Here is a 13,405-nt window from a genome sequence, read left to right as displayed (position 1 = left end):
AATCTTGTAATGTTGCCTTCTGTACTATTGTAACGCCGCGAACGAAGCAGAAAATGCTCAGAGGTCTGTCCTTCCTTCCAGTCTGAGCTTTCTCGGCTAATAATTACGTCAAGACTAGTTATGCTGAGAGAAAGCCTGCTCTTTGTTGAAGCTAATCATTCTACTTAAGGTCTGATTACTGCAGATCCACCGCTTTCTCCTAACACCGTTGATCCCCGTTAGCTCTTAGCGTCCACTGTGCAGACAAAACCGGCTGCTAACAGGATGCTATGCTAGCAGTGCTAATGGAACTCTAACTGAAGCAGAAAGTATTCTCTTCACATTTCTGTGGACTATCTATCGCAACTGGTCACTTTTATTTCTCACAAACATCTCACGAGCTTCATTCTGATACGGCCGCCACCAAATGAGTCCACTTAACTTGAGCTAACATCGCAAATCGGATTCTTGCGACAAACACCTGCGGACTCACAGACAGACAAGCGAATGCGCAGATGAACCCCACACACTCTCTCTCTCGAGTCTGTTGGTTGAGCTCTTGCATTGAGGGGTCTGTATGCAGGCTGGCCATTGTGTCAGGTCGGGGCCTTTGTCTGTGCAGGCTGAAACCAGCGATTGCGCCTTAGCTAGCACAGTTCAAGCGTAAACACTTTTTTTGTGTGCCACAATAAACACTGTTGCCAGTAGACCCCTAAATCCATGCAACAGCTGAGTCCTAGGGTGTCCAAGATAATGGCAATTTATTGCAATGTGAAGCTTTCTCATAGCCCCCCCCCAATAGTTTCCCCCCTCAAACCGATTAAAATTAAGCCGTAAACATGTGAGGATGGAATTAGCACATTTAGCGAGTCTCCTCTTCCCACATCGCATTTTCTCTCTGGAGTGGCTGATCCCGGCAGCCAAACGCGGGTGCAAATTTTAATGACTCGCGTCGTTTTTGAAGTCCACATGAAAAAAGCGGCGCCCGCCGTTTGTGGCGGCGCTAGATATGGCAAGGCCGCGGCCGGGGGGGGGGGGGGGGCACACGCCGCAAACCCGGACTCGGGCTCTTCGATAGGATCGGTGTCATTTTCCTCTTCATGATAAGACGCCTCGCTGACAAGGCCCGATTAGGAGAGAAAAAATCATTATTACGAGGCCTTTCATCCGCCGGGGGGGTTTACCGATAAACAGCTCGCCCGTGGGTAGATTTAGTGAAAGCAAAATGTTAGGCTATACGTTAAGGCGTATATGTTGGAAATACAGTTTTGGGCTATATGTGTGTATATTTCTTACTTCCTTGATACAAAAGACATACATTTCCCCCGAAAATATATTTCATAAAAAGGCCTCCTTCGTGCATAACTGCAAACTCAAGCTGTGAAATATTTAAGTCCCAGCTCTCAGGGCCATGAATCAAACCATTATCAAATAACTTCCTATTCTTTTTGAAACAACACAGCATTCAGATTTTATCAGACTACAAAACAACTGAAGTTATTTAATATGCTATACCTTCAGGAAATCCACTTTAGCAAACTGTCCTTATAAAAGACAAATGAATAAGAACATACTGAAATATTCAATTACACTCTGCCACAGAGTGAATCAACTGAAGCAGAAGTGTACAAAGAACCAACATTCCTAAGAAAGGGATCTTCACAATGTCTTTGTAAATTATGTAAATACATTGCATTAATCAATTTATAAATGAACTGCTTCTTGCATAAACTTATATTTCTGTATTTTGGATATGATACAAAATTAATTAAGAGCAAATATTTGGGTAAATACAACAACTAACTCCTATGAAGCTCTTTCTCCATACAATGATATGCAGGCCTAAGCTAGAGACAAAGAGGACCACGTAAACAACAATTATACAAATTAAGTTATTCAAACTATAACAACATATTTTGTGACTAACTAATACATTATATACTTTTGTTCCTTATGAAGTAAAAAATGGAACATCTATTTTGGCCAGTTACCAGTAGATTTATTTTTCTTTGTTTCATTTGCCCAAGAGCTAGATATGATATAATGATGCTAAATGACATTGACAGATATAATTTCAGGTTTGTATTTTTTATTTTGTCTTCTGTTACCTAATAGCACGAAAACCAGTCAACATGGGCTATAAATGTGTTTCGAATCACGAGAAGAAAACAAGAAAAAAATCTTTATTAAAAGCCAGATCCTAAAAATACTTCTAGGTATTGCTAAATATAGCTTGTTATGTCATTTACTAGATGCTTAGCCACAAGGATTTGAAGCGCAAGCATCACTTTGGTGGCTAAACACCAAAAGAACGATGAATTCTGATCTGAAGACAGAGCGGGGAGAAATTAAGAGTGAAAATAGAAAGACTAAGATGGAAAGGAAGAGATGGAGTGTGAGCCGGGGACAAGCGTGTGCCATGTTCTGGGGGCACTCCAGCATCCATGGACTCACAGCAAGGCTCAAAGCCATGCTCTGCTTCAAACGGTAGCCGAGGAGTTTAGGTTCACAAAACATATTTCTTTTTTCATCCGATCATCTATTTATTTCTCCGTGTCCTGACACCCCGTGCTCTGATGCTAGAGCCGTGTTCGATGACGACGCTCTCTCCCTCCCATCTCTCCCCCTCGCTTTTAATACCGCTGCAGTTGGGTATCAAAACCGCCCTAAAAACAAATTGACGTACTCTAATATAGTCGTCACCTTATCACAGGGTCCTTGCGCGTCTGCCTTGGTGACAACGGCAGGGCTGCTTATGCTTAGCCCATGATATCTGCCTACCACATTGTTGGTCGCTTCAATGATTTATCACAAAAAAAGAGAGGGTGGGAGGGAGGGGAAGAAAGGGCTGTCGATTGAGTCATTGGCACCTTTGATTGACAAGGTCTAATCAGCTTATCTCTGTGCTAATAAAATTGATGGCCTGCAGTGCTGTTCTCTACCTGGCACAGCGTGAACTTTGGCTGCCGAGGGGCCCCCAGGGGTCAGGCCCCGACCCTCTCAGCTTATCTAAACAGGGCTGAAATCAATCCCTAATGGTCTGTTTTCATTTTCCCCCATCGATCTGGGGCCCCATCACCGGGGCCATGAGCTGAGGCGCTATCTTGGCCTCATCGCTGGCCCCTTGAAAATGCAGAGATGTCTTTGTTGACGACGTTGTTGTTTGTTTGACTGCTGAGCTTTGAAGAGGAAAAGAGCCAAGATTAGAGCCCTCTGTTTATTCTCTGTTATGTCCAAAAGTGGCTCCTTAACCCTGTCAGTTTTATTTACAAATGTCAATAAAAAAAATAAAGGTCCACCAAAGCAAAAACCTGATAAAAATGAATTTATATGATTGCTGTAAGTACAGAAATTGTTTGCTTAGTGGGAAATCAATATCCAGTGACAATTGTGTGGAGTTTTGGACAGCAACTAAGTGAGCTTTTTACAGTATTATACACTATGTCCTGGGATTTCCAATAATCTTCTATGTAGAAGAACCCCTTACCTTCTAAGGACTCCCATGTTGCTTGTGAGCGTCACAGCGGTCTAAGGCACTGCATCTCAGTGCTAGAGGAATCACTACAGACAACCTGGTTCGATTCCAGGCTGTATCACAACCGGCCGTGATTGGGAGTCCCATAGGGCGGCGCACAACTGGCCCAGCGTCGTCCGGGTTTGGCCATCATTGTAAATAAGAACTTGTTCTTAACTGACTTGCCTAGTTAAATAAAAAGGTTAAAAAAAATATGTATTACAAATATTTTAAAAATTGAGCAAAACATGTGTTCGTGAGAGTCTCAGCTTTTAATAGTTAGTAGCTCAAACCATTTGGACTACATACATTTCTATAAAACGACCCAGCCCCGGGCTCCTTCAAGACCCACCCTTATCTCACAAACACCGCTCCAGCTCAGCCTCCGTTAATAACACAGACAAACAGTTGGCATCTACGGATGCAGAAGAACTAGACAAATCAAATAGTACAACCCACAAGTCTGTAGCGCATACACACTGTTTAAAAAGTGTTAGAAGCCCAAACAAACGCGCCAGCGTTACGGTGGGACTGATTGGGTTAAAGGGATAGTTTGAGATTTTGGCAATACCATTTTTTCCCCTTTCTACATACCCAGAGTCAAATGTACTGTATCTCTGTCTCTGCTTGCAGTTTGAATGAAGGTCGTTTCTGGAGGGAATGCTAACTAGCGTTAGCACAATGACTAGAGATCACTCAGGGTTAGTAGAATTTTGGGGGAAATGTAAATTACATTACTTCAAAACAAAAGTGTTCCAACCAACAAATGTACACAGGTGCAGGATATACAGAACACTCCCAGGAGGATCGAAAGTTCAAAACAGTCTAACGGTATCCTTCTTTCATTTCTCAAATTATTCTTTCCCAGATTCTTTATTAGGTCAATTATCAATTGAATATGCACGTGTAGTGTATAGATATGTACATGTGTTTGTCCTTCAAACGAAGCCAGTATACTGTCTTAATCGCCCCTCAGTAAACACAACTCTACCCTTTACCTCTCCAACTGATTCTAATCAAGGGGAGACAACTCGTCAGTACATATTAAATGTTTCATCTGACATGCCATCGATCTCTAAACATGCCCAATCAGACCCCTCTCACAGCTTCACAAAGTCAAATCAGAATCTGACACCTCTATGATTTGGAGTCAGTCTGGCCTCCTCCCATTGAGGGCTTGCAGACACCCCTGATGCAAATGCTGTTAAATTGGCTAACTACATGCCCTCCTCCTGTACTTTAACAGGCTAGCCCTCGTGTCTGCATGTTCATTCGTGCCTCTTAAGTCAGCGCCCTCCTCTAATGAAGTTCTATACTTTATTTATGAGACAAACAGAGGCTGGTTCTTAAGGGTGCGTGTGATAAATACCCCGGCATGTCCACAGAGCCCTCTCAATATCCCTCAAAGGGCCTTCAGTGCTCCTGGCAAGCCTGCGCTTTGCTAAATATGAAAGAAAGAAAGAAAGAAAGAATGAAAGAAAGAAAGAAAGAAAGAAAGAAAGAAAGAAAGAAAGAAAGAAAGAAAGAAAGAAAGAAAGAAAGAAAGAAAGAAAGAAAGAAAAAGAGAAAGAGAGAGAGAAAGAAAGAAAGAGAGAAAGAAAGAGAGAAAGAAAGAGAGAGAGAAAGAAAGAAAGAAAGCGAGAAAGAAAGAGAGAAAGAAAGAGAGAAAGAAAGAGAGAAAGAAGAGAGAGAGAGAGAGAAAGAGAAGAGAGAGAGAGAAGAGAGAGAGAAAGAAAGAGAGAGAAAGAAAGAGAGAGAAAGAAGAGAGAAAGAGAGAAAGAGAAGAGAAAAAGAGAAAGAGGAGAGAAAGAAAGAGAGAAAGAATAGAGAGAGAAAGAAATAGAGAGAGAAAGAGAGAGAGAAAGAAAGAGAGAAAGAGAGAGAGAGAAAGAGAGAGAAAGAGAGAGAGAAAGAGAGAGAGAGAGAAGAGAGAAAGAAAGAGAGAAGAAAGACAGAAAGAGAGAATAGAGAAAGAGAGAGAGAGAGAGAAAAAGAGAGAGAGAGAGAAGAAAGAGAGAGAGAGAGAAAGAAAGAGAGAGAGAGAGAAAAGAAAGAGAGAGAGAAAGAAAAGAGAGAGAGAGAAAAGAAAGAGAGAGAGAAAAGAAAGAGAGAGAGAAAAGAAAGAGAAAAGAGAGAGAGAGAAAAGAAAGAGAAGAGAGAGAGAAGAGAGAGAGAAAGAAAGAGAGAGAGAAAGAAAGAGAGAAGAAAAGAGAGAAAGAGAGAGAGAGAGAGAGAGAGAGAGAGAGAAAGAGCGACAGAAGAAAACTGAGCTAAAATTCTAAAATTATATTCTGTGAAGATTTACCATCTCAAAGAGCGAGAGACTTCTTTCCACAGGGCCATGGGGTAAGACAGGGATGCAGCTTAAGCCCCACCCTCTTCAACATATATATCAACAAATTGGCGAGGACACTAGAACAGACTGCAACACCCGGCCTCACCCTACTAGAATCTGAAGTCAAATGTCTACTGTTCGTTGATTATTTGGTGATTCTGTCCCCAACCAAGGAGGGCCTACAGCAGCACCTAGATCTTCGGCACAGATTCTGTCAGACCTGGGACCTGACAGTAAATCTCAGTAAAGTCTCAAAAAAGGTCCAGTTTCCAGGACCACAAATACACATTTCATCTAGACACTGTTGCCCTAGAGCACACACAAAACTATACATACCTCGGCCTAAACATCAGCGCCACAGGTAACTTCCACAAAGCTGTGAATGATGTGTGAGACAAGGCAAGAAGGGCCTTCTACGCCATCAAAAGGAACATCAAATTCGACATAATTAGGATCTGGCTAAAAATACTTGAATCAGTTATAGAACCCATTTCCCTTTATGGTTGTGAGGTCTGGGATCCGCCCACCAACCAATAATTCACAAAATGGGACAAACACAAAAATATCCTCAGTGTACAATGTAAAACACCAAATAATGCAGAATGAGGCCGATTCCCGCTGATGATCAAAATCCAGAAAAGAGACGTCAAATTTTACAACCACCTAAAAGGAAGCAACTCCCAAACCTTCCATAACAAAGCCATCACCTACAGAGAGATGAACCTGGAGAAGAGCCTCCTAAGCAAGCTGATCCTGGGGCTCTGTTCACAAACACAAATACACCCCACAGAGCAACACAATTAGACCCAACCAAATCATGAGAAAACTAAGAGATAATTACTTGACACATAGGAAAGAATTAACATTCTAGTTTGCTGTGTTTTTTTGTGTTATCTGGCCCTAAACAGAGAATACACACTGGCTACCTGACCACTGTGACTGACCCAAACTTAAGGAAAGCTTTGACTATGTACAGACTCAGTGAGCATAGCCTTACTATTGAGAAAGGCCATCGTAGGCAGACCTGGCTCTCAAGAGAAGACAGGCTATGTGCACACTGCCCACAAAATGAGGTGGAAACTGAGCTGCACTTCCTAATCTCCTGCCAAATGTAGGACCATATTAGAGACACTTATTTCCCTCAGATTACACAGACCCAAAGAATTTGAAAACAAACCCAATTTTGATAAACTCCCATATCTATTGGGTGAAATACCACAGTGTGCCATCACAGCAGCAAGATTTGTGACCTGTTGCCACAAGAAAAGGGCAAACAGTGAAGAAGAAACACCATTGTAAATACAACCTATATTTTTGTTTATTTATGTTCCCGTTCGTACTTTAACTATTGGCACATCATATGACATTTGAAATGTCTTTCTTCTTCTGGAACTTTTGTGAGTGTAATGTTTACTGTTAATTATCTTTCCCATGCCAATAGAGCCCTTAAATTGAAAGAGAGAGAGAGAAAAATTATATTCTGTTAAGATTCACCATCTCGAAAAACTGAGAGGACCTCTTCTTCTTTTATAAAGTGACCTCATGGTACACTGGCTTTTTGTGATTTGTGGTCATTAAGTGGAATGTTATCGATGCCAAGCAGGAGCTCCATCTTTCCCTCTTCCTTTGTTCAGGATTTCTCTCTTTGAAAGAAAAGAGAAACCTTCTTTAAAAAAAATATTTCTTACTCCGAATTGGTCAATTATAGTACGTACTGTATGGGGCATAATTATATATTGTGTGGATTTGGAAGGTAACTTTGAACTATTGTGAAATAGCTTCATTAACTGTTCTTCACTAAGAGTGGTTTTATTAGCCTCTTGAGTAGAGTTCAGGTTTCTGGTAACAAAGTCGATTTACAATCAGAGTGAGTTGTTGATTGGACAAACACAACGCACAAATTATTATTCTTTAACCCTTTGTAGACAATACACCCCAACATTCAACATTTCAAAGTGTATCCTAAAACAATTTACTTTGACATTTTAGTCATTTGGCAGAGGCTCTTATCCAGAGCGACTTACAGGAGAAATTCGGGTACAGTGCCTTGCTCAAGGGGACAGAGATTTTTCACTTAGTCGGGCTCAGGATTCGAACCAGCGACCTTTCGGTTACTGGCTCAACGCTCTTAACCGATAGGCTACCTGCCGCCATATTTAACATATAGAAATATTTATGCTTCAGATTGATTAATAAAAGCCATACTCTTGTTATTATTATTATTATTATCATCATTCTCTTTTAGTTTTAAAGTGAGATAACTGAATGAGCCATTTACTCAGCCAAACAGGTGAATTGAGTGCTTGTACAATTCTCCCCACTGAAAAACAATGAAACACAAAAAGATTTTTAAAAGAATCTGAATTGCTCCACAGTATTTGATCATGTGTTGTGGTGGTGTGATTGTCCACTGATGTAAATATGCAGCATAGGGTGGTGAAGCAGGATTGGTTCACAACGTGACTGGATGCCGGATGCCGGAAAACTGGACAAAAAGGGGTCAGTCGCCCACTTCAATTCACAAACCACTTGGATGGATGACGCTTGTCAATGTTTGGGCTCTCAGTGCATATATTCTGTGTGTGTCTGGGTCCTCGACATACTGGAGCTTTTCTGTTGTTAGTAGTCTGACAGAGTTCCCAACGTGTCTGTTCTGTTGCTACCTAGTTGTGTTCTGAGCGTTGGTCCTCCCTGACCGTTCGTTGTTTGAGGTTGTGCATCTGAGCGGAGGGCCGGGGACGTCAGGGGATTAAATACAATGGGGCAAAAGCTCATACCCCACCAAACCCCAAACACCCCACTGCTGGTGTGGATCTGAGCAGTGTGTGTGGGACCAGGGGCATTGATAAACAGACATTGTTCTCAGTTAGCCGCACACACAGAGCGGATGAGATGGCCACTGGCGACGAGGGGTCAGAGGGCGCGCTGCTAGCCTTTACTGTGGAAAGGACTGGGACCCAGGAGGTAGAGAACGCGGTTAGACCACAGCACATTTCTTTAACACCAACCAACGGGCGTGACAAAACATCAAAACGAGCCATTCGACTGAAAGATATGACTGAATGGAATCAAAATACGGGCTGCCGCAGAGTTCGACACGGTGAAAACAGGAATAGTATAAGTCTCGGAGATCATCGGAGAATCATATGAAACAACATTTTTAAGCAGAGAATGCAGATCGTATTTCTGAATTTGTGAGTTCTACTTACTGAACATCAAAAGGCAGTGGTCTGTGCACCCCTTTCTCGAATTGAATTATTAAATCTGTCGATGTCACACACACGTGCCACCCCTCCATTATAGTGTAAATTAAGAAACTTTTCAAAACTACAGCGGAAGCCACCGAAAGCCAGTTAAAACTTCAAGAATGAGCTTTGATATCTCTCGAAGGAATACACTGTGACTCAATAATGTCAGAAAATAAAAGACCTGGTTTCAAATCCAAATGAGTCTCATTTTCCGTTCTATAAAATATAAAAACAAACCTTGATAGTGAGGATAAAACCTGATTTTCTGTTCTAGATGGACGATTTATTTGGTGATGTTTATTGTGTTTTGATTGGTTCTCTGAATGAAGAACTAGCGGAGGAAACGCTGATGATGTTAATTTTCAGTAGAGCAACAACAACACCTCTCACTCACAGCCAGACAGATGCATGCGAGTAGAAGAGCGTGTGCTTTTCCGGGAGCCGAACAAGGAGCAGCGTAGCCCGCTCTGTCGCCCGTACACCTCTTTCTCCCTCGCTCACCTTTGATGTGCTCCTGAAAATGTCACCAGTCGTCAAGGCGGCTGTTTAAAAAAAAAAAAGTTGTCTTTCTCTCCAACCCGCATAAGAGCGAGACAATCTGCTGTCGCTCAATCACACACCCCCCACCACCACCTCTAATTTCATAATGCCCCCTTCCCAACCAAACAGAACGCTTACCGGTTTCCACTGCTATCTGGTAGCCTGCGTCCAGCCTCCGAGATGACCTTTCCAGCTTCTCTGTGTTGTCCAACAGATGTGCTCTCTAAAACAAATGGGAGAAAAACAAGAGAGAAAACAGAAAAATAATGATTGAGAGGGCTGGGAAGCGTTTCGGAGAAACATCTCAACACGGTCACAAAACACAAACCAACACTATGACCACAACAGCAATAGCACTGGCCAGAGCCAATAATTGTCATGAGGTGTGGACGGTGAAATATTGTCATTTCTAGTTGTTGTTACTGTTGAGATGTTTTCAAAATGGACAATAAAGTATCTATTCTTACTCAATATTAAAATGAGAAGCACCAGAAGGTTCTTCTCATTTTATAATTGAGATGTCCCCCACCTCATCTCGTTCAGTCTTCTGCAACTCATTACTTCACATTTAGCGTGGAGGGCAGAGTTGAGGGAGGGTGAAGAGCTAATTGAGATGCAATAAATTATCATTTGCAGCTTTCAAGAAGAAGAAAAAAAATAACTGTCAAGGTGATGGCTTTGGAATTAAGGAGAAAACCCTCATTAAAGTGGAAATCAAACGCATTTACTCTCCTAATGTATTTGGTTATGGAACATAAGACATGTATTGCTTTCTAGAAAGTTCTACTGGTGTGGCACATGGTCGGTGAGACAGTTTAACGCCTCAGAGGACACCATATGACCATATCCTGCCAATTCACACACAAAGAAACACTAGCATGTACTATGCAATCCTAAAAAACACTGAGCAGTGACATATTTACACCATAAACAAATGGACACTGATCTACACTGAGAACAACGGGATACGACACAGCTTACAGAATCGGCATACCTGTGCAATCAGCACATGTACAGCAGATCTCTCACCAGTCAGTATTGGACATTCACCATAATAGACAATCCTAATATAGACTACGGTAAACCCGTACAACCATGAGTTCCAGTCACAGAATACATCGAACAACAGCATTTCAAGCCTCGCACGCATGTTGACTTATTCATAGCTATCGACGAATGACAAGGTTGCCCATTGAAAGGATATACTGTATTCAAGTTCCAAAGGGCGACCGAGGTACTTTGTGTTTCATAGTGAGCAATTTGATCATTTTTCATTTCCATGTTCTGTGTATTTAGCTAGATAGATGTAGGAGTTGTTATAGACCGACACATTCGGCATCAAGAATATCTGTGACTTCCATGGGCGACATCCATAGCGAGCCGTTCTTTTTCTGAAAGGTATCAAAATGGTTGTTCTTCCATTCACTGCTGGCGATTCTTTGTAAGCCAAGACCAGGTCAGATCATGCTGCATCTTGTGACTCAGAAATTAAAGGGACAGTTCACCCAACTTCCCAAATCACATATTGGTTTCCTTGACATGTAAACAGTCTATGGACAAGGCATGACAGCAAGCCGTGCTGTGGTTTAGTTTCCCTGGCACTGTTTCCGAATGCTAACGTTTTAGCACTTGTGGCACAAAGTCAAAAGGCCCAATATTAGCATTTCTATCATCATGTTAAAATAATCTGTCAGTGACTGTTGAGCTTCACAATCAATTTGAGACCATTTCAAAATCTGTGGGAATGACGCGTCAAAAATTCTAATATCGGTCCGTTGAAATTCTAAAACGTTAGCATTCAGAAACAGTGCCAGGGAAACTAAACCACAGCACGGCTGTCATGCCTTGTCCATAGACTGTTTACATGTCAAGGAAACCAATATGTGATTTGGTAAGTTGGGTGAACTGTCCCTTTTAAGCGTGACATCATTGTCACAGCACCACATTCAACGCCATCGTATTATTACATTATAAACAGTCCTTACAATCTCATGCAGATAAAGTTAAAAGGGAAAAAGTCAAGAGTCAAGGGTTGTACCACCTTGAATAGTAACCTGAACTCAAGTACGCATGTTGACCTCCATAAAAGGTCATTTGTCTTGGGATTCTCCAGTCTTTCAGTGGTCAAACCTTCACTGAACCTACACGTGTGACGTTTTAAACCAACACCAGGTGTGTTACGCAAGCCCAACAAGTCTACCGTAGAAGTACCATAGATCCACCACTCAGACGAATGGTAACTCTCTCTGTGAAAGGGGTTTACATTCGTTTAGAAAGGGAGGGAGGGGAGCACTGGAGTCTCTAGCTAAGCTACCAAAATATGGAAGGAAATAAAATAGAACAATTAAGATGTCATCCCACTTTTCAAAGTTTGACAAATCAGAGTGAGGGGAAAACAAGAAAAACTGCCTCTGAACTTTCTTTTTTCCCTCTCTACCCACCTTCTCCTCGCTGGTGGACAGATGTCATTTAAATTGACAGAAATACTTTTCAATAGTTAAAGGGAGGGAGGGGACAGAGGGTCGGGGGGTGATGGTGGGAGAGAGGGAGCGGGTGACAAGGATGTAGGGAGAGAGGGAGAAAGAGGTGGTGGGTGGCTGGGTGTGCAGTGTGATGGTGGTGTGCCTGTGCACGCCGCGTGGGGAGAGAGAAGGAAGCCAGCTCGGCTTAATGAGCCCCTATGGATCAGCGGAGATGGAGGGGACGTATTGACATGCAACGCTTAAGCTAATACACCTAGACCCTGGCTGTGTGCCTCGGAGCACAAGGCAGCCGGGGATACTGACAGAGTAGCTCGCTCCCCCGTTCTTCAAAGAACTCAAGTGATTAGTATGTTATCATTACCATTCGAAACGTGATTTTCCTATTCCCTCTCGGCAAAGGTGACACGTCTCCCCGAGACGGCCAGCAGACTAGCTGCGCTGAAAAGCCACATCAAAGCTTTTCTCCCTCTCCTCTCCCTCCATCCATCTCCATCTCCTCCCTCCTCCCCCACCCACCATCCTCCCTCCCGCCATCCTCCCTATCCCCCTCTCTCTCCAGCCTCCCTCCCTAGCGCCATCTCTTTCCAGCCTCTCTCTGTCTCTCCAGCTTCCCTCCCTCCCTCTCTGTCTCTCCAGCCTCCTTCCCTCCCTCCCTCTCTCGCACCAGCCTCCCACCCTCTCTCGCACCAGCCTCCCACCCTCTCTCACACTCTGTCTGTCTCCCTCCTCTGTCTGTCTGTCTATCTCTCTGTCTGTCTATCTCTCTGTCTGTCTATCTCTCTGTCTGTCTGTCTATCTCTCTGTCTGTCTCCTTCCTCTGTCTATCTCTCTGTCTGTCTCCTTCCTCTGTCTATCTCTCTGTCTGTCTCCTTCCTCTGTCTATCTCTCTGTCTGTCTCCTTCCTCTGTCTATCTCTCTGTCTGTCTCCTTCCTCTGTCTATCTCTCTGTCTGTCTCCTTCCTCTGTCTGTCTGTCTGTCTGTCTGTCTCGTCTGTCTGTCTGTCTGTCTGTCTCGTCTGTCTGTCTGTCTCCCTCCTCTGTCTGTCTGTCTCCCTCCTCTGTCTGTCTGTCCTCCTCCTCTGTCTGTCTGTCTCCTCCTCTGTCTGTCTGTGTCTGTCTCCCTCCTCTGTCTGTCCTCGTCTGTCTGTCTGTCTCTCCTCTGTCTCTCCCTCCTCTGTCTGTCTGTCCTCCCTCCTCTGTCTGTTCTGTCTGTCTGTTCTGTCTCCTCTGTCCTCCCTCTGTCTTTTGTCTGTCTGTCCTCCCTGCCTCTGTCTGTCTCGTCCGTCTCCTCTGTCTGTCTGCCGTC

General features: G+C 43.1%; 1 protein-coding gene across 1 annotated transcript in view; it reads right to left on the bottom strand.

Annotated features, from left to right (window-relative positions):
* Window positions 1-13,405, bottom strand: part of LOC120045779 (vesicle transport through interaction with t-SNAREs homolog 1A-like) — a 166,034-nt gene that overhangs the window by 136,009 nt on the left and 16,620 nt on the right. Inside the window, exon 8 of the mRNA XM_038990709.1 lies at window positions 9,755-9,839. Within this exon, the coding sequence (XP_038846637.1) occupies window positions 9,755-9,839 (85 nt within the window). The remainder of the gene's footprint in view (window positions 1-9,754; window positions 9,840-13,405) is intronic.

Source organism: Salvelinus namaycush, chromosome 4 (genome assembly GCF_016432855.1).
Source record: "Salvelinus namaycush isolate Seneca chromosome 4, SaNama_1.0, whole genome shotgun sequence".
In the NCBI taxonomy this organism is placed as follows: domain Eukaryota; kingdom Metazoa; phylum Chordata; class Actinopteri; order Salmoniformes; family Salmonidae; genus Salvelinus; species Salvelinus namaycush.
The sequence above is the reverse complement of the archived record's forward strand: the minus strand, read 5'-3'. Positions and strand labels throughout refer to the sequence as shown.